Here is a 26,035-nt window from a genome sequence, read left to right as displayed (position 1 = left end):
TATTTTAGAGATAAATGCATTGAAAACTAACTGGAGTAAAATACTCCATAAAATACTCCATAAAAATTACCAAAGAAACTTCCTCAACAAAGGAATGCCTCATGAGTTATTACAAAACGTGTGTTAGTCCAAAAGGCATATTGTGCATGAATTTCTGATGACAAATCAGAGCATGCATTCTTTGCAAATGACACAAGTTTTCTTTGGTTGAAGAACAGTCGAGTGTCTTAAAATGTGAATTACTATTTAAAAGYGTTTGCGCGACTCGGGGAAAGGTTGCTGAATTTAACGTGTTGTGGAAAATTCCACGCTGGAATTCTTGATGAAGCTTGAAGTTGGAGGAACCCGGGACTGTGATAAAACTAGCATTTATATCCTTAACTGTTTCTTCCCAGAGGCTCCAGCGTATCTTATAGACCTGATGCACGATAAAAATGCCGAGATCCGCAAAGTTTGTGACAACACTCTGGATATTATAGCGGTAGGTCTGACTTGCCTCTCCTCATGTCATTCAAGAACCTCTTTGCGTGATGTAATTTGGAAACAGTGAGTGGATAGCAGTAATTTGCGCCTGAAGACTGAAGGTATTTTTTATGAACAACTTGATAATCGCGTAAGTGAAAGATGAATTCTCATGAGACAATGACAGGCATTATTCTAGGCCAAATACCATTTTTTTTTCCCAGAAAACGCATATGTATTTTGAAAATCCATACCAGCTAACTGCATACTGCAAACTTTCTTCTGAAGAATGCTTTTTAACTGGAGGAAAAAAAGAGCTATTAATAATACTGCCTAAGCATGCTGAGCTTTCATTATGTCCTAGTTCTCCAAACAAAATGCCTTTTGCTACCAACAGCTTTTTTCAACTCTTCTTTAATGCCTTATGCCAGTATTTGTTTGGTGGACTGTTGGCAAAAAGGAATTCCAGTGTATAATAGTATTTTAGCATTTACTAGGYGTCTAAGTCTTTTGGATCTGCAGTACCTATCATGAAACTTAGTCATATATCCAAATTTAACTGTATCCAAATTTAGCTGTAAGTTTGAGGTATTATTAAAATCTTTAACTGCTTAAATGCTTTTCCTCCTGTCTACTCATGCTGTCATCTTCCATTGAACTGTACATATTGCAGCTTGCTCCCAGGGAGCTTTTTTATAGAGTAAGACCTAAGTTTTAGTCTACACAGTCCTGTAGTTTTCTGTCTTATTATACACCAGAGTTGAGTTATCAGGTCCTCAGATGAGCTTAGGTGTTTTGTCATTGAGATCAGAGGCTATGGTAAAGTGTGTAAACGCTGAGTTGTTTGGCTGTGTGGTAATTTTATACTACTGGCACTTTCTGAGGTGTTCAAATCGACATAGAACCATTAGTCTCTAGGGCTAGTGGAACTTCTAATCAGTGCTAAATCCGCAGCAAAGAAAAAAATAAGTTTGCAATCGTATTGTTCCATGTAAATGCTGACACGATTAGCTCCTCTGATGATGGAAATCAGAAATTAAATGTTGGAGAAAAGAGATTTGACACTTAAGTATTTTTTTTCCTCAAGCGCACAAAAGCTTCTTTCACTCATCAATAAGCTCTATGCAGTGCGATTCAAATACCGCTGAAGAAAATCAAATGCCATAAAAGCCTTAGGGGAGATATGCTTTCTGTAGTAAAGTAATTGTCACAGAAATTATGGAAATGTTACACTAGTGATGATTGTTTAATATAGCTTGGCTGGACTCTACCCATGATGAACTGAAACAGATGTGCTGCCTGAACATGGTATGTACGGGAAAGCCTCGTGTTTGCGCTGGTACATGTGAGAGAGCCATTTTGCCAGCAGAAAGAGCTRTGTTGATAACCTGGGAAAGGGTCCGTTCTGTGCTGTGCGCTGAGTTTTGACACCTAGCAAGGAGTTGGGAGATGAGCACTTCTCCAGCTAACCTGGACAGGTTGGATAGCTTGGCTAAAAGCCTGGAATCACTAGTTAGTTTAGGCCRTTCTGTGGGATTCTTGAGCAAAAGCCAAGTATCTTGTAGATAGCTGCTGCATTGGCTGTGTGTTTGTTGCCTCAGGAAGGGCTCGTGCCTAAGGAATTGTTCCAGCTCTCATTCTTTGCCCCACCTAGCTGTAGTTTTCACTAAAAATATAATTTGCCTCRTATGGAAAGGTGCATATTAATGAATAGTTTACATCTTGCTCTGCTAGCCAAGTGCCCTGACACCGATGCTCCGTGTTGGGAATGTGGGAATCCCAAATACACGGGAATGTGCTGTGAGCTCTCRGTGCTTTGGGATTTGGGGTCAGCTGTGTAAGATGTTGGCCAGCTCTCTTGGAATCAAGGAAGAGCAGACCTCAGGGATTTGGTGTGGGCTTTATTTAGATAGGCACTGTACTATGAAAATAGATAACCTCTGACTCCATCTTGTTGTCCTCATTCCATGAAAAGTTCTATACTGCCTATGGGAAAAGAGCGCAACCTTTTCTTACCAAGACTCTCTACTTCTGTGGTGTCTGTCATCACGTTTCTCATCATCGAACAATTCTGAATAGAGAGCAGGGGAGAAGAGATGCTAGGGCTGCAGGCTGTGCTGCTGACACCCATTTTTGATGAACAGCATCTGCATTATTAAACTTAAGATCAGTCCACATGGCTGCTGGGGGCCTTTGTGGGGTAGAGCGTGTACCCAGCAGCATCTTCCATGCCATGGGCCATTCATTTCCTCTCAAAACCTGTTTAGTGAAGAGCCTGGCTGCAAAGAAGTCACTGGGCATAGTGCTGGTGTAAATCGTGGGGGATCTTTTGGCCTGTGACTAGACTCTGCTGTGATGGTGCTTACCCTAAGGTAGGTGTCAGAGACACCTGCAGAAGTTTGATCCATACCATCTGCTTCCCTCCTTGGTTAACCAAGGCACATAGCCTAAATTACACGTCTTACTTTGGGATGGCTAAAGTTAGACAAGATAAATCTTTCCCTAACTAATTAACCTTTCCTGTAAAATATATGTTTTAGAGATTATTAAAATAATGGAGAATGTAGCAAGTAGCATATCACTCTGCTAGCTCTGTCCTTAAGCATAGTGAACATTCAACTTACTGTATAGCAAGTTTASTTTAATATGAGGAATTGCATCAAATGAACCCTATTACAGGCCCAATTAAAGGGCAACCACATTAAAGTGAAAAGGAAAATCTGTTTTTCATCAGCTGCGAGAAAACACAAAGCAGATCTGTGTAGTTCTATGTTATCCTATAGTGTGTTAATCAGATACAAGGTGTGACGGAAGCCAGTGACAAAGGGGACCCCTGATAGGGACCAGRCCCGCTCTGATAATAGGCCAGTTAACGCTTCATAACGTTTCAAGGGTTCAGCAGTAAACAAAGTTGGAAGCAGAACTTCAAAAAGGATGGCACATTCCACGCCGAGGCAAGCCATGCATCTTCCATGACACTCCTGGATTTATGGGAACCGAATGTTCCAAAGGGTGATGTCAGGGAGCTCCGAGGAGAATGAAATGAACCTTCAGCATTCCTCCTTTCATGTGCCTCAGCTCGTGGCAGTTGTGGCGCTGGGACACAAGCACGTTCTCCCCACCACCTTCTCACCTCCTTTCCCCCTTTCTCTGGTGGCCTAATGTTTTGAAGGATTGGAGGGAATAAAGCTGTTGGCTCCATCATCTCAACAACTTTCTGCTATCAGTTTTACTGGAATTCCCTCCTAAGGAAGATATACCTCCATTAAAAATAAAGTTTTAATACCTCCAGACAGGATTGCAGGAAGGCTTGGTGTGTTTTCCAAARTCGTTTTACCCGAGCTTGCTTTAATTTGGTTTCTTTGTTTTGCCTGCTCAGGGGTGATGTGGAATGGAGCAACAGTGTTGTGCCAGTGAAATTCATTTAAGCTTGCAAATTTGGGAAGCTTTCATATTTTCTGTAGTGTGCTTTGCTGAGTATGAATTAGGAGTTTAAGCACAGACTTCTCTGGCTTTTAGAGCAAACAAGGTAGCATAAAAATGATTCAGCTTCCCCATGGGTTATTTTATTTCGCTCTCTCTAAAATTTGGTGTCCTTCTCCCCAGSTTTTTTTCCCCAGTCATGATTTCTGGAAATAATTTTCTTAGGGCTGCAGAATGATCTCTGGCAGTTACAAGATATTTCTCAAAAGCTAGAAAGTAATTCRCAGCTGCTGAGGGTTGATGGAATAGATAGTGCACACTTAGCTCTGGCGGACACAGCAAAAGAGGTGGTTCAAGGATGCTGGTCAGAAGTCACCACTGGAAGTCATGCCCTTGAATTTTTTTGTGTCATTTTATGAGTCTCAGCAATGAGCTTGATTTTTTTTTTTTTTTTCAGGGCATTTTTTGCAGTGCTATGTCTAGTCTGTCTTTTTAATCAGGAGTGGAAATAGAGGAAAGATCAGGAAGTGGAAGGAGGACGAGGTGGTTCTTTCTACCTCTCCCAAGGACACTGCGTTGCTGCGTTGCCACAAGGAATTAGGAGTTCTTGTTGCAGCTGCTAGGGATGGGGAAGGTCTGCAGATTCTGCAGCGATATTTGCTCTGTGTGTGGAAGTTGTGCGAAGAGATCAGGGTTTGCACAGGACTATTTCTGTGCCAAAATGATGCAGAGGGGAATTAGAGGGACCTGATAATGCAAATGAGAGGTGAAATGTTAAATAAATAAAAATAATAATAAAAAGATAAAGGAATGAAATGTCAGAAATTCAAAGTGATGGCATAGATGGTGCCAGAGCTCCAAATCTGCAGGTGCTTTCATGAGTGTCCCATCAAAAAAGGCGTTTTCCTTCGGTTTTAAGCCAAGAGAAACAAACTTGCTATTCCTCCAAGCAAAGCAAAGTTTTAAAACCTCCTGCTATAGAATAATGCCTTTGTGGTTGCATGATGAACGCAGCATGATTCCACATAAAGTCTTGGGGACTTGGGATAGACTGATTAGTAGTGTCGGAGCCCAAAGCTGGAATGACTGAACCAGCTGGTTTTTGTGTTATCAGCCAGTCAGGAGGATGGAAAAGGCACAGGGTGGAGAGAATGTCGCCTATGTCAGGTTAATGGCAGTGGAGACAAGGCAATTGGAGTATTAGGTTGGTTTTAAAGCTCATGTTCAGTCCACAGAGGTTTTTGAAGTTTAACTTGAGCTACTAAGCCAGGTTATTCTGTCTTCACTGTTATTTTTTGACCTCAGGTTATAGACAGATCTGCTTTTGTATGTCTAGTTGGAGCAGTTTAAGAAATCACCACTTCTGCATCCAAGCCATTGTAGCTCGCTGTGTGAAAACTTTTCATCCCTTTCAGGTCAAAGTAAAACTGATTTTTAAAAACTTCAAACCTTAAAATGCTTCAGCTAGACTTCATAGAGAAGTTCTTGTTTACAATCCTTGGATTTTAAAATCTATTTGAATCAAAAAGCGGGAGAGATGCAGACAGACGAGGGCTGTTTAGGAGACTATGGACTCTATTGCTTCTTTCATAGTGCAGTGGGGCTGCAATCCATGTAGCCCCATGTAGCTTTAGTTCATGTTTGAATCCAAACTTCATGTGCACTGTTTTTCTGCAGTGGCCTGAACTTATCTCCTGTTTCCTTTAGCATACTGGAGAAGATTTTAGGCTCTTGGATTCCCCTATCCCTTTTATTATGAATGTTGAAGCTGCAAATAAAACACTGCCTTCCTCAAATTTATGAAGCAAAATTAAAAACTGATGACTTTTATCAAAGTGTATTTTATTACATTTTCTGGTAACTAGTTGTTCTAGTGAATTATACTCTAATGAGGGCATTCAGGATATTTGGTCAATGTTCACATTTAATTGCTGAGATKCCTTTCACATTTATGTTTTTAAACCAGTTTTGTGTATGCCTGCTCCTAAAATCTCCTTAAAAATTTTTTCATTTTTTTTTAAACAGGAGTATGATGAGGAATGGGCTAAAAAAATCCAGAGYGAGAAATTCCGCTGGCACAACTCCCAGTGGCTGGAGATGGTGGAGAGTCGGCAGATGGATGACAGCGAGCAGTATCTGTATGGGGATGATCCCATCGAGCCCTACATCCATGAGGGAGATATTCTGGAAAGACCTGACCTTTACTATAATGCAGGTAAGGCAGCACATGCTGGTCTTTGGGACAACCCCGTCCCAAACTGCTTGTATTTGGAGCCAAAACTTGATCTGTGGACGCTGAAACAACCTGCAGAATCCAACTAGTGGGACAGCTGAAGTTCTGCACCAGTGGGCGGCCAGCCTTGTTAGGATATAAGTGCACATTTGATATGGTATGTCCATGACCTTATGGAGTGTCACAGACCTCTAGACATGTGAGTAGATCTGCCTCACACAGCTAAGGGATTGTGGTTACCAACTGTCTAAGCTGACTCCCACCTACTACGTAGATCCATAGTTGGTTTGTTTAGCAAACAGAGACCTTTTCTCATCCCTCTAAGCTTCGCAGTACAACTTTGTGTTGAGTTCTCTTCTGCCTTAGGTGTTGGTTCCATAATAGATATTTTATAGCAGAGACTGATGTGACTTTTTGTGAATCTGTAGTGATAATTTCACAGCCATCTTACTACTGTTAAGAACTTAATTTGGAAAGTCAGAGTAATTTTTAAGAGAAATCATGTTCTTATCTGAGATTTAACTCTGTATTTATATTTGTATTTAAAAGTGGTTCACGTGGTCATTTTTTTTTCCTACTGTTGATAGCTCATACTGTGCAGAACTGCATCACTTGAGTTTCAACCTCGAGTTGAATCTGCTGTCTTGAACGTTTGGTAAAGACTTTGTAGTTACTAAGAAAATAAAATTGTCRTATTGGATTTAGGCAGCGATATATCTCGTATCCGTTCTCCAGTGCTTGCTCTTGCCAGCTGTTTCAGAGGAAGATTCAAGAAACCCTGCAGGAGACAATCGTGAAATAATTTGTCCGCTAGATAAATGTCTGCCTAGCCTTTAATAACTAGGTYTTGGCTTGTCCTCTCAAGCTTGTGGTTTTATATCCTTTCCAAACTGGAGGACTATGTGCACATACTTTTTTTTCCCTTCCCTTCTTAATAGCTGATTTTGAATCTTTCTTTTATTTTCCATATAAGTGTCCAATCCTTTGCCCTGCAGCATGAGTYACAAAACTGTCTCTGGATGAATTTGCAGGAATAGTAATAGGCAAAACAAACCCTCTGAAACCCATAAACTTTATTTGCAGTTGCTAAGAGAAAAAWAAATGTGCAAGCTCTCAGTAGCATTTCTAAAATTATTCTCGAAGTACATCAGAACGTAAGGATTCTTACTCATGTACCTAGTTATGTATGTCATCCACATCAACACACCTTCTTACAGGTAAGTTTTTCCCTTTGAATCCTCTAGCTTTATCTTATTCTGCCAGACCTGCAAGGTTAGCAGTGTGAACTGCTGTAGTTCAGTTAGTTCCGCACTGGGGGCTCCTCAAGTCTCTTCTGGAGTTCCTCAGTTCAGCAGACCTGCTGTAGTCTCCACTTCCCAGATCTTCATAATAAACCCCTGCTTACTTCACTGGGTCATTTCTTTTCCCAGCAGTGTGAACTAGGGAGGGAGTGTCACCAGTAAGACAGAATTTCCTGGCTTTCAATCATTTATGTTACAGACTTAATGCTACTCGAACAAAGATTTTTGTGTTGGAATTGATATTTGACCAGCGAAGGAGGCAGAAATCCAGTGATGTGTTCTGCAGATGTTTGAAAAGCAGTTTTGTTTTTGGAGGTATAAGAGTAAGTGATTATATTCAAAATACAAATTTGCTTTTCAGGTTTCCTCCGGCAAGTGCCTGTGACGATGTGCTTCTGAACTCTGCTAGATTTATACATTTGAAATGCAGCCAGCGGGTACACGATGCTCCTGTGAAAAGGCTGTGGGTTATTGTACCAACCAGAGCAGGCATCTGGATTGCTGAAGGACAGAGCATGTCTTAGTCAAAGATGCCAAAAATGCAAAACTTTGTCCAGCCAGAAATSAAATGTTTGTATTTCAGTGTGATAATTTTACAGATGACCTGCACTGATAGCTGATGCACAGTACAGGTCTCCTCTCACCATTTGGAGTTGTGCATCCCTATTGCCCTGACAAGCCAACATCTCTCTTGCAAAATAATTTAAACCTGCTTCAAGCACTTGGTAGAATCTCTGAACTTACCTTCATGAGTTCAGTGCCTCCCTTGCTCTGAAAATACATAACCCTAATTTATGTTGAAATGTACGTAACAACAGATGTCCTTTACCTCTAATCATATAATATGTAGCTCATGTTATCCGTGTGCTTTCAGTTTCCTTTAAATTCATGCGAGCCATAACTCTGAATGTTATGGTTTCAATGTTGGCGCGCTTGATTGAAGACACTTTAAGTAGCCATGGCTCTAGCCCCAGAGTTAAGAATATCACCTCAATACATTTTAGGTATCTCTGCTTTCAAATTGTAAGCAAACCTAGCTGTAAAATAGATAAATTTGATAAATTTCAGTGTGTAATACCACCAGTATAGAAATGACTGTGCTCCATCTCATTATCTCATTTCTTTTTTTTTTGTGTGTGTGTGTGTGTATGTAAAATGCAGGATAAATGAAGAAATAGGTAAATGTGCTACAAGTGTTAGTAACACCCATTTCAGCTCTCCTCCTTGCTCTTTGGTTATTTTATATCCCAATGGTAACACATAGTACTTACCTGCGCGTGCTGAAAGACAATATCCATTGTGCCAGAATACTTCTTTATAAGGTGAAGCTCTTTCACACTGTGTTCACATGTATACAATTAGAATATAGCTATGTACAGCTATCTTATGTTGCTAAAATGCAGCCAGATCATGGCTGGCCTTTTTCGTTTACAGTCTATTGCACTATGTTCAGCCACTTTCCCATGAGGAATGATCCCCTAAATGAATCTGTGTAGCACCTCATCAGATGTCTGTTAGAAATCTAGACGTGTCAATTCTATTCCTTTTATCATTTGTCACTATATTATCTTCAAAAAGCATCAGGTAGATTCATAAAGCACAGGGAGATCTGTTTGAATGCCTGACTCGTCGTCTGTAAGCCCCTGTGTCTGTAAGTAACTTTCCACTCCTTCCTGCACAGGCAGTTTTAGTAGTTTGGAAACCACAGAGGTTAAGCTTAAGTGGCCTGTGATTCCCTGGATCTTATCTCTTTTTCTTTAAAGTGGAATGGCATTTGTTACTTYCTAGTCATTAAGAATCTTTCTCTATCCTCTGTTAAACTATTAAAATGAGTCAGCATGTATCTGTTTCTGTTTATTAGAGTGTTTTCTACATGGTAAGTCCGGGTTCTTTTTCACACAGTAACAGAGACAAACTAAAGTAGGCTGTGTTTTTAGGAAATAGCTCATTTTATCTAATTGGAGCCTAATACTAATTACCAGGTAAGAATTGTGCCCCTAGTATGAACAAGAAGTGTATCCTGCAAAGRAGAACATGGAAGAGTTAACTTGGGTTCTCATTCACTGACTTGACTTCAAAGACACTCTGGATTTTTTCTGATGTAACTAAGGCAAAACTTTAGACCCCGATTTCCTATTCTTCCTTATAAAGGAAAGAGGAGCTGTGAAGTCTTTCAGGAATACTGCTGGCTTTCCAAATGTATGAGTCATTGCTAGTGGATTTATAGAAAAGAATCAGAGAWTTGAAATCTCTGTCTGAGCATATCCCCTTTGCTGAGAGGAAGCTCCTGAAGTTCAGTAAAGGCAAATACAGAGTCCTACAACTATAAGTGTGTASGAGTAGTAATCCCATGAGCTGGTACTGGAGAGCATTTTTGCTCATTTGGAAGCTGGGGCTGCTTCTGGACAACAGGTGGACCCTGAGCCAGCACTGTGTCCTTGCAGGAAAGGAGGCTATTGGTATCCCAGGCTGCGTTAGGGAGAGCGTTCACAGCAGGATGAGGGATGTGATCCCTCCCTCCCTGGAGTGCTGGGCCTGGATCTGAGCTCTTCAGTACATGTCAGACATGGATTTGCTGAAGAAAATCCAGCAAAGGGCCAACAAATTATTTAAGAGACTGGAGCATCTCCAGTATGAGAGTGGTTGAGAGTGCTGGGGCTGTTTAACCTAGAGAAGCAGCAGCTCAGGGGGGACTTTGTCAATGTACCTGTTATCTGATGGGAGGATGTAAAGAAGATGAAGTCAGGCTCTTCTCAGTGGTGCCCAGTGACAGGACAAGAGGCAATGGGCACAAACACAGGCACTTCCCTCTGTACACGAGAAGACAGCTCTTTCCTGTGAGGATGGCTGAGAGCTGATGCTCTCTGCCTGGAGGAGTCGTGGAGCTCCCTTCTTGGAGAYGCTGAATCCAACTGAATGGGGTTGTGGGCAGCCTGCTCTGGGTGACCTGCTAGGGCAGGGAGTTGGATCAGAAATCTCCAGAGGTCCCTTCCAGTTGCAACTTTTCTACGGTACGAAGCAGATGAAAGAAGGAGTTTTGAAGATGCTTTCCTATTTYATTTAGCTCCTTTTAAAAATTACAGGGGTGAAGGCCTGAGGAATTAAGTTATTTGCTCTTCCAGTCTCACTCTGTCTGTATTCACATTTGACCTTGCACATTACTCTTTTTCTGGGCTCACTTTTGTGATGAGGCGAACAAAATGGGTACCAATATAACATTCCAGGCATTTTTTTTCCAGTATTTTTATTACTTGTTGTTTCTCCCAGAAGCGAGTGTTGCAGATTGCCAGTTAATTCCCAAGGCAGAACATGCCTGTTGCCTTCCTGTCCTAAAATCACTCTCCTTCAGCCTGGTCTCTGTGTCTTTCTTGTTTTTATAGATGGCTTAATAGCCCCTGATGGAGCAGTGAGTCCTGAGTTCTTCAGTGATTATCATCTTCAGAACGGAGACCTCGTTGGGCAGCATCCCTTCTCCAGCAGGTAAATTCCTGTTTGAAAGGAATGTAAATAATGAAAAAATGGYTAATTCGGGATTCTTTATAGGGCTTAATTTCTGTTCCTAGCTCTGTTTGCCTTCTCTAATTTTAAATAGGATTATGTCCTAAGTACGTAGTAGGGGGAATGATTTACACGGGAAAAGCAGCTTTATGGGAATCATATGTGAAAGAACTARTCATTTTTCATCACATTAGAAAACCTAGTCTGTCTTTTGAATTACACATTTCTTTTCACACATTAGCGTGCATGTTCATGCTCGCTTTCTAAAAGCTGTAAAATAAAACTAGAACACAGCTGACTGCATGTTACAATGATTACTCAGATATTATTCAGGCATCATTGTTGGGAAACGTCTAAAGAGATGCTTGAGATGCTAATTACCTAGGAGAATTTTATTTCCAGCATTCTTAAGAYGTTAAAAATAAGTTTCTCAGTTGCCAAGTCTGTCTCTGAACTGTTTTTTTCCCCCCTCAAACTAAGCCTTCCAGTTCTCATTCCCAGTTTGATTCCCAATGACATTTACTTTGGGAGTTTGCTAGAGGAGCAGGAGATGTCTCTGCTGYGGTGTGACTTTCAGAAGATGTTTCCCTGAATTGCACCTCTGGTCTATGAGCTCAGCTCTCTACATGTTAATAAGTTATTCCAGTTTGGGCTGCTGAGTAGGTCTCCCCCACGAGTTCAAAACAGACCAACCTCTTCCAAAGAAGGAGGATCCTTTTCTTGGTAGTTTCTGTAGGGTTTAGAAAACGCCTTTTATAGAGCACGTGACTGTACGTGCTAAATGGGAAATGTTTCAAACACTTTACAATCAGAGGACCAAATTTGCTTTAACAGGATGTTATCTGGACACACACAGCACTGTGGTTGAAGTTGTTTATTTTGAAAGTAATAACGTTATTTTCACCACTTGTAGTTTTATTCAGCATTTGTAAAATGTGAGCAACTCGCAGTGTGTACAGCTGAAGCAAAGARAAAAATACTTCACCTTTGCTCCTTGCAGTTGTTAAGAGGCAATAGCTGGTGACCTTGATTTCTTTATTACAGCTTTTCTACCTATAATGCACCAAAAAGCTGAACGTTAGGCAGAGGTGGAATGATAGCGACGTTTATAATTAAAATAACCAAAATCCTAAAAAAAAAAAAAAACCCACTAAAATATGTGTCTCCTCGAGAAGGAGATTTAAGTCTTTGTGCCCCTTTGCTGTGGGGGGAGAGAGCTTTCAATGAACTAAAGGGAACGCCACTAAAGATCCTCCTGGTTTGCCAGCAGTCTTTTAGCTGTGGAAAATGTTACATCCTTGGCTAGAAGTAGGTCCCTGAACCTTAAATTTCAAGCCTTTGTCACAGGTCTTTGTTTGTAAGCTGCTGCTTAATCTATCCTTCCAGCTAGAAGTAGTGATAAAATAAATCTGGTGTATTTTTAGCTGGAATAAATGTTTTTAGAAATTTCTTGGTCACGTCTCAAGGCATTTTAGAGGCCAACATCAATGACCAGGACAGACCCAAGCTGCGATTTGCCAAGCTACAAACTTGGTAATTGCCCATAGTTGATTGCCCCTGTAAGTATTAAAATTTCTCCTTAGACTCTGGTTTTCTAGGAAGGCTTTTTTCAATACGATCCTGCATTATCTGCAGGCCAGACCCTCGGGCTAATTGGAAACAGCGTGCACTGTTGCAGATGTTCTGTCCTATTTGTAACGTAGCGGGCCTGGATTGTTTGATAGGATAGATACTGGCAGCCGGGCGGCGAATCCCGCTTTTCAGATGGGTGTCATTATCGGTTTGAACTCCTTGGCGCCAGGAGCCAGGATTTCCTGATGCTCAGAGCTAATGTAAAATGCATTAGTGCTCCAAGGCATGAGCCGTGGAATTGCCGGTCCCAGGAGGGTGGAGAGTCAAACCCTCCCTTTTCCCAAACCTGAATTGGCGTTAGAAGGTAAAACCATACGTGCTGGAGAGCCTAATTAAAAATAATAGCAGCGAGTCAAGGCTCTTTTTATGTGTTATATAGTGTACATTTCATCCATACCAAAACATAATTCTGGGGTATTTTTATGCTTACATTTTCAAGCTAACAAGAACCTTATGCCAAGGATTTATTTTTAACCAGTCCCAGCTTTTAATAAATCAAGATTTTTGTTATAGAAAAATGAACCATTTTTATTATTAATATTTGGATATGTTCCCCCAAACTTTAAGTGAAGTTGAGTTATGATTTGCACAGCTAGCTAATTAGTTAATACTGACTTCTTTGTGAGTTTAAAGAGGGATAATCCAATACTGAGTAGCTGTGTGTTTCTCAGTCTTTTCATTTGTTACTCTTTTATCTTTTTATTTGGTATACTTCTGTGTTGCACCTACATGTGCTGTTCTTGGTCTTCCACGTTAAGCTTTATTGTTCTATAATGGGAACAGTTGTTTGTCTAGCGGTGGGGTGAATGGGAAGGAGGCTGTTCTGCTATTTCAGACCACCCTGTGAAATTGGAGGTAGGTGACAACTGTAATTTCACTTTTTCCAGCCAGCTTGGAAGAAGCTAATCCTTTCTTCTCCTTTCTGCAGCCCTATGAGAAAGTCTTAGGATATGCCAGCTGTTTAATTTCTCTGAGATTATTATTTCCTACCCCAGCAGTGTGCTCAGACTGAATCAGGACGAAAAGATTAAGCCCCTGTCTACAGGAGAATCTATATATATTGTACAAGTAGGACAGAAAGACTCACCCCTTYGGTGTCTGCATGGCGCTGAGGAGCTGAGCTGCTGTTCAACTGGTCTTGGTGTCCCCAGTGCATTTATAAAGGGGGCCATTACCAGGGCTTAATGGGTCAYGATCACCAAGCTCATCTTTTGGACCTGAGCAAATGGGTCTGTCAGGAGCGTTTTCAAAGATCCAACCAAACTGATTTTCCTGCGTTAAAAAGTATGGAGCAACTTGGAAGGTAACTGTGGAAGTATCTAGGCCTAGAATTAGAATACTTTCTTGACTCTGCATGTGCTTGCGTGCTGCTGTGGCCACAGCCTGCAGCGAGCAGGGATTATTGCCCTTTGCAGTATTTGCCAGCATCCAGGTGAAGTGTCGTGCAAGGGGAGACCTGGGAAGCTGGCATTTTTTTTAATGTTACCACCCTTTGGAAGTAGAAATGATTCATTTTAGATAACAGAGTTTGAGAGTGTGGCAGCTTCACATGAAATCTTTTATTTCTAAACTCCACCTCTTAATGGAGTTGTTTTGCTGTGCACGATGTGCATAAATAGAGTTATTCTAGAGTACACACAGAAGCGCTGATAAAATACGAGACAGCATCTCATTTTCCTCARCGTTCAGAGCAGGATGGCAGCACATCCCAAGGTATGTTTTCCATTCAGCTAAAATATGGAACTGAGGAGATTGTTTTGACAGCTTGTGTCCAAGTTTTGCATTGTCTTCCAGGTTTTGTATTGGCTAGGAAGAGACTTTTGTGATTAGATGACCAGCTTTGAATCATCACACTGGCTCTCAGAAGCACATGGGCATTAGGCACTGACTTGAAATTTTCATCTGGTATTAAAATCTGTACTCAGGGTTCCTGGTTCTGATAAGGCTTAATATAGAGTGAAAGTTTTATGGTTGTAGCAAACAGCAGCTTCCTCGCCTCTGGATAATGTGATGACAGCTTAGTGTCTAAGCTGCAAGGAAGAGAAGAGGGCTTTTAAGCACATCTATGGTCATTTATCAGACTTTAATGACTTACTAGAGATTAGTTACTTTCACAAGACGACCCAAGGCAAAACTATGATGACCAAATATCTCATAGTAGAGATTTCCACAAGTCTGTCTTTCTGCTGGGGAAAAAGAGCACTCTTCAGCCTTTTCCTGCTGTACCGAGATGATGGTGCAAGCTTTAAGTGGCACCCAGGTAAGGATCATCATCCCYATGCACTCCCACGTCCCATATAGATCTGCAGCCTCAATTACATTTTCCTAAAGCAGTCTCTGCAAGAGAGAAGAGAACACCCTGGTTGTGCATAGAGGGGGAAATGAGCTGCCCCAGGCAAGTGTGTGCAGGCATGAGAGGCACCAGAAACTCCCTGTTTCGTGGCCCTTAGAAATAGTAGCCTAGACAAGCGAGTGCTTGTGGGGTCTGGGCCAGAGCAGGGATGAAGATACCCACTATCTTATCATTTAAACACAGGCATCGTGCTCACCTGCTCTACAGSAGGGGCTCGGAGATGAGCAGATAATGGGGTTTAAATCTTAGAATTAATGCAAAGAAATGTTAGGAGGGTACAAATTACTATTAAAATATGATTTTTACTTTCAAAAGCTTTACCAGAGCGACGTTGCAGTTCTGTGCGTTACTTTTTTTTTCTTGTCCATAAACCCAATTTTAAAAAAAGCCTTTTTTGCTCTTTGTGTTCAGCAGAGTTGCATTCGGCTTCTGCCATTTGAACGCTGTTTAATTTGCACTTCCCAGGAGAATTGAATTAGGTTTTATTAGTAAATGGGGCCTATAACCTCGCAGGCAGATTTTATTAGTTTATCACACGTCAGTATTAGCAAATTGTAAATCCCACCAAAACGAATTCGAAGAGACCTCAAAGAGAGGCCCAAAATCAGCGAAGTTTCTGCATTTTTCTTGTTTTCTATCCCACAAAAGTGCTGTTAGCGGTAGCRGAGTTGAATCGTTTTTATCATATTCTGTTGTTCTAACTGTCTACAAGTTTATTTTTTATGCAACCAGAGTGAGTGCAGTCAGGAGGCTGGCGCTCTGTTTCTGATTCAGCTCTGTATTGGCTTCACATAACGGGCAAGGATAAAATTCACTTTCTATTTGCACAGCACAGCATTTACTAACTGTTTCCATGCAGCAGACAGATACCTTTATTAGTCCCTATTTTACTACCTTCCCTTTTGTTTCCAGCAGAAAGCAAGCAAGCAAATGTGAACAAAAATTTAGGAAAGGGAAAACCAAGACAGGAAAGAAGACAAGGAAAGCGGTCAGGTTAGCAGCCTGGCAAAGTGAGTGCGAGGACCATCCCCAGGTGGGCAAATTGGGAAGTTTTTGATCCGGGAAGAGGACTTGCCTCCTGGTTTAGAGACTGCATCCGGGTTTAGGGAAGCTTTGCTCTGCCAGCAAGCACGGATCAGCTAAGTYGGAGACCATCAGCTTAGTAGAGGCCGTTTTGGTGAGAAGAAAACGGCATGAAATTGTTGCTGTACTTTTTTAATGGAGTTACAGAATGGGAATCGATTTGAAAAWGAGGACTTTGTCCCAAGGGGCCCTAGAGGGATTAGGACACCAAAGGCAGGGAGGAGCTGCCCTTGGGAGCGCCCYGAGCTGTGTGGTCCCCCCTCACCAAGGGTCATTTATGGTAAGGCCATTTAATTGCCCTGCACAATTACACCCCTATGCAAATGGGTGAAATAAGTTGGTTGGGAATATTTTAAAGAATTTTTTTTTTTTCCAGCAAGACGCAAATGCCGTTTGGGAAGAGAATTAACATTGGGTTTTTAATGTGCTTCAATTCTTTGGGAACATGGCATATTGGGGCCGTTTCACTTGCAATCCTTCCCTTTATATTTTTCAGTTGCTTTTTATTTTATTCCCTTCCACCTGCAGTTTTGGCCTAGTCTAACCGACATGGTTTAGGTGGCTATTAAGAATTTAAAAGAATACCAAACTGTTGTAGCAGTTAGCTGCAGTCCTATGGAATGTCCCAGCAAAAAAAGCCCCCAAACCTGGGCCTGCCTCTTTTGAAATGTAACATTAATTAATTCCCACGTTCTGTCTGCTGCTCTTGGTCCCTCCAGATGTGCTACCAGGAATAGGCTGGCTCCCCAGTTACAGGCCATCTGGGCTCTGTAAACTGATTTGCACTTATATTAAACAATAAGTGAACAGAATGCGGAAGAGTTATTAAAGCAAATGTACATTGCTTATAAATCTCCGAGTAAAATATGAAAATGCAGTAAATGGGAATGGAATGTGCAAATGAAGACCTGCCTGCTTTTAATGAGTTTAGCCGGGACCTTCTCGATTTCAACCGAAAGAGAAGAATTTTATTTTTCTCTTTTAAAAAAAAAAAAAAAGGGGGGGGGAGGGGAGGGAAAGAAAGAAAAAGAAACTATAAAACTGCTTACAGAAGTATCTGAGACAAAAACAAGGAAATATAATGTTCTAAACTTGACTGGTCCAAACCACTCAAGCTGCTGTGACAGCTCATAAAACTGAGAGTAGTTTTTAACTGGACTCTGTTTTACATTGCCAGAGTGAATTTTCCTTGCAGGAAGTAGCCAGAAGGTTTATTTAGTTTCCAGACTGATGCTTTGATCTTTCCACTCTGTCACTTCTCAGGTTACATAGCCCTTTTTCACTGCAGTAAATCTGCAACAGTTAATGAGAATAAAATTTCCTCCTTCTCACTGATCGCATGCTGTTAAATGCCAAGCCGCAGCCAGCAGCATATTTGCAGAATTCAGCTGCACTGTACAAAAACAGCGCAATCAGTTTAATCTTGTTGCTTTTGTAATTCACTTTATTGAGCTTTCCTTTTTTCAAGTGACCTATTTTATCAAGACAAGCGCTCGCGAGGCCAGACCTGGAAGAAAGATTTAAACCTGTCATAAACTGCGGGGTGTTTTGTGCGCTAGGGCTAAGCACGCTCGCCCCCTTCGAAATTAAACCCACAACGAGCAGCTTTAAAACGTCCTGCACTTCATGGGGCATTTCTTAGGGTTATTGTCTGAACTGAGCGCGTGCTGTAAACCGGCCCCAAGTATAAAATGAATTGAACAGGTCTAATTTATTTTGCCCCATAGTTGGGATTGTCCTGATTTTTCAGATCGACTCTCGAGCTCCATGTTTAGCGGCTTCAGTCGCTCAGATATGATGCTGAGCTTCCCTTTTCTCCCCTTTCTAGGAAAAACAGAAGATAATTTTAAAAAAAAAAAAAAAAAAAAAAAAAAAGCTTGGGGAGTGTATTTGCCTTCTGGGTCTTGAGCTTTTAAAGTTTATTTTTTTTCCAAGGCTCCCTGCCCAACCTTTGGCCTGGAAACGTTTTATTTTTCTTTCATTGAGTTAAAGTTGAAGTTTTTGCTTAATAATGCTCTTCAGAGATAGGCATCTCCAAGAAAATGGTTGATGGCTGTGTTTTTATCTGGCTTGCTCCCTAACATATCCGATGTTAAAGGGGGAAAAAAGAAAAAGAGAGATGCTGGGACTGGGTCCTTTTTGAATTATAGCAAGCTCTTTGCTGTTGTTCCTCAGTAACAACAAGGCCCCCCGCACCGTGTTGGCCGCGTGCGCCCTCGGGATCGGATGTGGAGCAGCCCCTGGGCTGGGCTGGTTGGTGCCGCCAGCCGCACGTTGTCCCTTGGGATCAAGGATACCGTGTCCTGGGGTGGCACTGGCCTCCCCGGAGCGCAGCGGGGGATGCCGGAGACCTCCCCGGMGTGCGAGCTCAAGGCAACCTGCACTTCACTTTATGGAGCTGGCGCAGACCCCTGGGCCGGTGTGAGGACAGGGGGAGGACAGGATAGCTTCCTATTTTATTGCCTGCCTCTCCAGGCTCTTCCATTTGCTTTAGTTTTTAATTAGTTTTCTACAACTGGATACATCTATTCGGTGCCTTTGGCCGGCTGTGGAGCCAGCAGCGTGGGAGATGTCTCCGTTGGCCGTATAAAGACAGTCGGTTTTTATCTTCTCCGCGCTCTGGGAACCCAGGCCCCGGTGAAGAGGAGCAACTCACCCACATCTCAGAGCAGGGCACAGAGCAGCAGCTGCTTTCACACAGTAGGGGTGACAAGTTGTGCTGCTTTCAGGCAAAACTCCCCCTGAATTTGCCTCAGCAGGGCCCTTTTTAGCCCAGTTTAGCTCTCCTGCTGTTCGGCTGGACAACATTTTTTTGCAGCGCTCTTTTCCCACCAGTGAATTGTGGCGTGCTTGATGCATGGCTTGACCCAGACACGGAAGACCTAGTGCTCGTTGCTCTGCAGTGCCACATTCTGCATTTGTTTATGATCAGTGCTGCTGGCGCTGCCATTTATGCCGTGATACCCCGGGGCATCAAGTCCAGGAGCAGCTGGAAGCTTGGGATGTCGAGTGCACTGAAGGAAGGAGGATCATGTGCAAGGGGGAGACGTGATCYCCGCTATCAACGCGGTATCGTAGCATGTGGGGGAGCTGAGTAAGGGCTGAACAGGCTCATCCTGATGTTTCCTACCTTGTGAGCAGGATGGGGCRACTGCGCGAGGAAGCTGAGCACGGAATGCTGAAGCAGACAGGGTGTTTGATGCAGTGTGCAAGGGCCAGGCCGCAAAGCTCCCTCCCGCTGGAGCTCGAGGGATAGACGGTATGGAAAAGGGAAAAATGCTTCATAGATAGGAGGGAGAGTGGAGCTGAGAGGCATAATTTGAGACTTGTGGTTTACAGTTTAACGTCATTACCAAGAGCAAGGAAATCTACAGTTACAGGACATATAATGAAACTTTTTTRAGCTGCTCAATTTGATGCTCTTTTCCTTATCGTAAGTCTTGTGCTCTGAAGGGCGAAAACTCGTGGCTGGTGGAGCCGGGTAGCCGGCGCGGAGGAGTAGCCGGGATCGTGTTCTCAGCCAGCAGCCCCGAGCGAGGGCAGAGCGTCGCCCTCGCTGCGGAGCCGGAGCCGGAGCCGCTGCCCCTGCGCCTCCCTGCCGCTTCCCGCAGCCCTCGGGGCCGCCGGGCCCKCGGCCTCAGCTGCTCCCTGCTCCCACTCGGGCCGGGGAATTAGGGCCTTTCTGCGGGAGCCGCAGAGTGCGGGCAAGGAGCACGTTTTTAATGCAGGCAAAGCCCCGTGTCTGCTGCTGACAAGTGTTATACCCAACAAGCTGCCTCTCCGTTGTGCGGGCTGGAATGCTGCGCTTGGCTCGAGGCTACGGGGAGCGGGGCTCCCTTTCTGTGGCCTATGTAGCTCCTGAGGGGGGAGAAATACGGCTTTCAGCGTTCATTTGAASGTAATTTATTCTCTCTGCCCTGTACAGGAGCTTGGTGCAGCGTTATAAATTACAGGAGCTCCTGGCATGTGGGTTTGGAAGGAGAGGGTAGGGCGGGAATTGCGCCCTGTGCCATCAGTGACGCCGTCACACGCGGCTAAGAGTCATAGGAAGGAGGTCCGGGAGGCCCTGCAGCAGCCAGAGGGCTGTGCCTGACAGCAAGGAGCTGCTTTATCCGGAACACGACCACAACGTGCCGGGAAGAGGCTGGGGGCTTGCTCCAGCTCGGTCAGCCTGGAGACCTTCCTGCTCCCCAGCTGGGGAGGCGGCTTTGGCAGCCCCAGGTGTGCTCAGTGGTGCAGGAGGAGGCTCCCAGTGCACAMACACCAACTGTGTAGTTAGGGCCTAACCTGGCAGCTCAGTGGAGCGTGYGGAGAACTCGGGATGAATCCCTAGGAGTCTGTAGGCTTGCCCACAAGCTCGGCGCTGTAAGCAGAGTCTGCTTGGGCTTATCAAGGCTTGGGCTTATCTCCTAAGTGGAGACCCTTTAAAACCTGTGTCGCTGGGAGCCTGGTCCATGCGGAGCTGGGATCAGCAGGGCCTGGGACGGGTCTGGGCTGAGCTCAGCAGCTGGTGGAGCCGCCTGCGTGCGGGGCAGGGGCTGCGTGGGCAGAGCGGGACAGCGGGGGCATTTCCAGCCCGCGGGGACCCCCTGGCATTTGTGTTTGAGATGATGCCAGGGCACCGCGGAGTTCGGCTCGGCCTGCCCGTCCCCGCGTTGGGGATCGGAGCGAGTATCAATAAGCTGTTGGGAAATCTCTCCTCACCCGTGCACATGAGGAATGTTTTCCTCTTCAGCATGTGTTCTTCAGCTCGCCGGCAGTACAAGCAAATTGGAAAGTTCAGCTGTCATTGGGGGAAGGTCATAGATCACACTAGCAGCCTGAGTAATCCAAGAGGTTTTAAGTATCATAGCATTTAGTTTAAAGTGAAATTTGCTCTGACAGGGGCTGGCAGACCAATAGGAAAAAGAAATATTTGTGCTTGGAGAAGTGCATGTGTAGAGACCGCGAGCATAACTGATGGCTGGAAGTGATTTCAGCCTAAAAAAAACAAATCATTAAGAGAGTGCATAGGGGTAAAATACACAGCTCATATTTTAAAGGCTCTCAAAATGAACCAGCAACCGAGGTTAGCAGTACACGGTAATTAGCTGTGCCGTTTAACTCTGTGGGCCCCGGGCCGGTGCCGGGCGGCGCCGGGAAGCGGAGGGGCTCGGAGCGCGCGGCGAGGCCGGCGGCGCGACCGGCGGCACCACCGGCCTCGTCACCGGCGCCAAGCCCCGAGCCCGCGGCCCAAACGGTGCCCGCCGAGGGTGGCCACGTGGGCAAGCTGCTTCAGTGCAATTTTGTGTAATTCTGTGTCCTTTTTTTTATTATTATTATTACTTTTTTAATTTAGTGTCCAAAACAGTTATCAGCTGATCCATCTCTTCCAGTTTTCTTCAGGACGTTAACATATGTCGAAACCATTTGGAAATAACTGGTACTCCTCAAAGTTTGAACTCTGGGGATCTTTACCTAATTACTTACACCTTTATAAATACATATATATATAATGCTGAGAAGGTAATCGAGACCATACTCCCCCCCTCCATCGCTTTAAATACATTTAAAAGCTCCTGGGCTGAGGGCTGTTAGCTGGAAGCAGCCGGCGCAGCCCGGCCGCAGTGATGGAGACCCATTGCCACCGTGTGGCTCGCGGTCGCTACTGCTCCGAGCCCAAATGGAGAAGAAAAGCAGCGTTCTTTGGGCTTGGGAGTCGTTCTTTGGGCTTGGAAGTTGTTGTTTGGGGTTGGGAGTCGGTGATGGAGCCAGCGGGGAGCTAGGAGGGGCCGAAGATGTTCTCGAACCTCCTTCACCCCCTCTGCAGCAGGGAGCTCTTGTTTAGCAGCTGCCTGAGGTTCCAGGGCTGCTGACGAGAGGTGTCCTGTGCCAGGAGCAGAGAAGGCAGCTCAGAGGTTGCCACCTCGCTCCGACGAGGGCTTGGAGAAGCGCGGCAGGACGTGGGAGCGGGGCTGGGAAGGGGGGCAGAGGAAGGTGGCCGCGTTCCCGWAGCCGTGCGGTGCCACGAAGGGGCTGATGGCCACGAGGCCACGTGGGTGCCCCTGTGGATGCGCCCCCAGGTTCCCTTCCAAAGCCCTTTCCAGCCCTCGGGAACGCGCGGGTGACGCGCAGCCTTCTTCTCAGCCTCCCCCTTCTCCGCGGGCAGATCTCGGCTTCGCCCTTTCAGCGCTCGTACGCTTATGGGAAGGTGCCCTAAGCRAAGGCGCCTGCTGAAGGAGCAGTCCAAAGGATGAGGACCTCGTGGCGGCGGCGTAATCCCAGGAAAGCAGCTCTGCGAGGGCAGGGTGCTGGATTTGGGCGCCGCGGCCCCAACGAGCGAGCGAGCGGCGCCGGGACCCCTCGTTGTCCTTCCCGCGCTGGCACAGCCCTCCTCCCGGGGTCCCATTGGCTCTAACGAGGTTCAGCTTCTCCCCGCTCCGCCGGCACTCGGGTTCTTTGTGTTTTGACAGCGGTCGGCAGGGAAGTGCAGCTGCTTTCAATGCATCTGTAGTCAGACAATAAATTAGAGGCCTTCTCCGTTTGTCCTCCTGCTGAAGTGGAAGTTGAGAAGTGACATGACTATGGGCAGGCAGCAGGCCAGCGTCCCGGGCAGCGCTCGCTTCTTTCTCTGCCCCCTGCGCGAGAGCTATTGTTGAGCGCGAAGTATGTGCCACTTTTCCCCACGCAGTTGCTGTGCTTTAGTGTGTAATTCATTGCTGCGGGACACTTCTGATGTAAAAGATGCTTTTCCGTGTGAAAAAATGAGTTATTCTGTCTCATTAGAACGCAGCCTTTTAGGAGGTGATGAATTCTTCCTGCCAGTTGGCTGTCAGTCCGCTGTCCCACCAGAAACACTGTGTCCTTGCTGAACTAGGCTGCTCTGCCAGACATTCTCGCTCTCTCGTTCCCAGTCGGGGCGCTCCGGGGGTTTGGGAACGTTCTGTCCGTCTCCAGGACGGGCGTTAGACTCCCAGGAGTGCCGGGTTTGGCGGGGTTGGTGTGGGGTTCACAGCGAGCGTCCTTAAGCCGTCCCGGCAGCTCTGTTAACTGCAATGCACAGGGTGGACGTGGAGCTGCAGCGGCCAGGGGCTGTGTCGGTAAGGGCACCGCAGGAGGGAGTCACGTTCCCTCTCCTCTGTGATTCCCGCCGGACCCGAAGGTGGAAAGCAGCCCCCGAGGCGGGAAGAGGGAGCGGAGCCGCCTCTCCAGCCCGTCCGTGTGGCAGGAAGGGCCTCCACACCGGCCTTCCCTCCCTGCCGCGCAGCCTCATCCCATCCCATCCCATCCCATCCCCTCTCCTCTCCTCCCGCAGCGTCAGCGTCGGCGCGGATGGATTCGGCCAGTCCCCGGGGGCGCCCGGCCGCCCGGCCACCGCCTACGGCTACCGCCCGGACGAGCCCTTCTTCTACGGCTACGGCGCGCGGTGAGAGCGCCCGCGCGCTCCTGCTCCGTAGCCTTCGTGTCCGCCGCTCCCCGCCTGCCGCCCCCGCTTTGGTGCCTGCGTTTGCTCCCCGCTTGCTCTTCGTTGTTGTTGCTATTTTTTGTACAGTGTTTGCTCCGTGACTTGAAAGCGAGCACGGGAAAGCTGCCGGACTGGAAAGCGTCACGTTATGTATATTAAGCTGCTAATTTAATTTCTATTAAACATGAAAACCTGCGTTGTCTAACTGTGGTGCTCACGCGTTGTCTAATGTGTTTCTAAAGGACGTCCCCGTGCGCCWCGAGGCATTTAAGAGCAGCGCTCCATGCGAAGCGCCGCTGGCACGGACCGTGTCCCTGTATTTCTTGCCTGGGATTTCTTACCAGGTTGTAGCCTCCTCCCTGGGCTCGCTTCACATCCTGGGGATGGGTGGAAGAACAGCATGCCCAGGATTATAACCGCTACTTCCTTTAACAGTTTTTAACTAATTCTTATGCAATTTATTATAAAATTCAAGATCTCTGCAGGAAACTTGAAGGAAACTGTTGGGGCTGCGGTACCATCCCTTTGAGCTGCCCTGCATTGCTCTGAGCCCRCGCTCCATTTGCCCAGCACTTGGTGCTACGTTTCATTTTAACAAATTTTAGCTACTTTATAGTTCCTGCTGTGACCAAAATCACCGAAACTGCACATTCACACGCGGGCTTTTCTTTTTAGGACTGACATTCCGCATTAGGCTCTTCCAGAAAATTAGTGTGAAGTTATTTAAAGCTTTCCCTTTGGAATGTGCTTTGGGGCAAAAAAAGAAAAGGAAAAAGAAAAGAAAAAAGGAAAAGGAAAAGGAAAAGGAAAAGGAAAAGAAAAAAAAAGAAAAAGAAAAAAAAAAAACCAAAAAAAAGCAAGTGGGTCCTTAGGGTAATTGCAAACTATCACTGCAACTGAGGGAGCCTCTAATGGGAAGGTGCAGGTTAATGAGAAACCAGAGCTGGGCTTTGGCAAACGGGCGGGTGTCTGCAACTGTAACACATTTGTGACCATGCTGAGAATAAATGGCAATGGAAACAAAGAAATCCTGGCTGCAATGGTACTATTCAACGTTGGGAGTTTATGGGGAAGGAATAAAAGACCAAGTATTTGTAGCTTTTCCTGGCACCAGCTAAAAGGAGAACATCATTTATCTGCAAGCAGAGCTGGGTAAAAATTACTCAGCACTTGGTAGCCTGAGGCCGSAGCCTGCTAGCCAGGATGGAAACCGGCTGTGCCACTGTATCCTCCCAGGCGGGAGAGAGGCTGATTCTGCTCTTAATTGCAGTCCCTGGGCCAGAACGGGGGGACGCAGGAGCACACGGAGCCTTTCCTGTGGCRTCAGGGGAGAGCCTGGCCCGCAGGGTGCCTGGTTAATTGTCTGCAGTTATGGATGGGTGTCCACATGGAGGTTACCCTATATGTGACACATTTACGCTTCATCTGCTGCTTTTCTGCCCYGATCCTTGTGGTTTTGCTGCATCAAGGGGACTCTGGCCTAAATGGCCAGCACACCAGCTTTTCCCGAAGCCYGTGCTCTGGGATTGAACTGGGAGGCTGAAACGGGGCCAGGGGGAACGTGTGCTGCTGCAGAACACGCCCTGGGAAGTTCCTGACAGCGCGGGATTTATTGCACACTAAATTGTTTGAGTTTCGTTACTCGAGAGAGGCAAGGACGTGGCGCAGCTTAGACCACCTTTGCTGCCGCCGCTGCCATTAAACCCTCGTCTAGACGAGGCCGCGGCTCCGGGCCGCGCTCCTGGGCCCCACCGCGCTAAGTGTTCGCGTCTGAATGGCTGCAAACCACATCCGAACGCCCTGGCGCTGCACGCGCTGCAATAACACGGGCGATATGAAAACAGCGTGTGAGAAGGCCAGACCTCCCACTGCCCTGCAGCAATCCCTTTCACCGTGCGCTCCGCTCTCCAAAACGCTCACGTGAAACCTCTCCCGGGAGCCGCGTTACTCCGCGGCACGGGGAGCAATTAGTTTTAATGGTGTTCAACAGACCAGGAGGTCTGTTGACGCGTACTCCGCGTGCATCGGGATGGGACGGGACATGCGGGAGCAGCATTGGGGAGGCTCCTGCGGGACCGCCGGCAGCTCCCGGCCCGACTCCCGCTGCTCCCAGGGGGTCTGGACACGGGCACCCCACAGGGGAGCCGGGCAGGGGAATGAGCGACGGTGCGGAGCGGCTCCAGGCTGGGCCCCTGCCCGCGGCCGTGGGGCTGAGCACAACGCGCCCCGTTTCTCCCTGCCTGGCTGCAGTTCAAACCACAGCCTGGAATTCGTGACTTCCCCGCACGGAACCGSGCTGAGCAAAGCTGAAAACTGTTTGGTTCAATTGTAGAATAGCTGCTCAGCGCCTCTCAGAAAGGGAAGCTTCCCTGAGAGAAGGGCAGTGCCGGGCACTGAGGCCGTCAAGGCTGAGGTAGGAACATGGCGGGTGTCTGAGCTGGACGGGTGGATTCASCATCCCTGGGACATGCGGCAGAGACGGGCAGGGCGAGGGGAGCCGCTGCCGAGGGGAGCGGGAAGGGGAGCGCTCCGAGCCCCGGCCGTGCCGCTGGAGCCGCGCGACCCCTTCCCTCAGAGCCGCCCGCGCCCAACATGGCGGCGGCGGC

General features: G+C 46.1%; 1 protein-coding gene across 2 annotated transcripts in view; it reads left to right on the top strand.

The window, feature by feature from the left end:
- Positions 1 to 24,164, top strand: part of KIFAP3 (kinesin associated protein 3) — a 55,625-nt gene extending 31,461 nt beyond the window's left edge. The window contains exons 17-20 of one of the 2 annotated variants that reach the window (XM_026043798.1): positions 396 to 481; positions 5,911 to 6,100; positions 10,800 to 10,899; positions 23,286 to 24,164. In XM_026043798.1, coding sequence (XP_025899583.1) covers positions 396 to 481; positions 5,911 to 6,100; positions 10,800 to 10,899; positions 23,286 to 23,394 — 485 coding nt within the window. In that variant the 3' untranslated portion in view covers positions 23,395 to 24,164. Of the gene's footprint in view, positions 1 to 395; positions 482 to 5,910; positions 6,101 to 7,780; positions 7,924 to 10,799; positions 10,900 to 23,285 lie in introns of those variants that run through there. The other variant, XM_026043797.1, reaches the window with a different exon arrangement.
- The last annotated feature ends 1,871 nt before the right edge of the window (positions 24,165 to 26,035 follow it).

The sequence above is a fragment of the Nothoprocta perdicaria genome, unplaced genomic scaffold, assembly GCF_003342845.1.
Source record: "Nothoprocta perdicaria isolate Ctin4 unplaced genomic scaffold, notPer1 scaffold_34, whole genome shotgun sequence".
NCBI classification, from domain to species: Eukaryota; Metazoa; Chordata; class Aves; order Tinamiformes; family Tinamidae; genus Nothoprocta; species Nothoprocta perdicaria.
The sequence above is the reverse complement of the archived record's forward strand: the minus strand, read 5'-3'. Positions and strand labels throughout refer to the sequence as shown.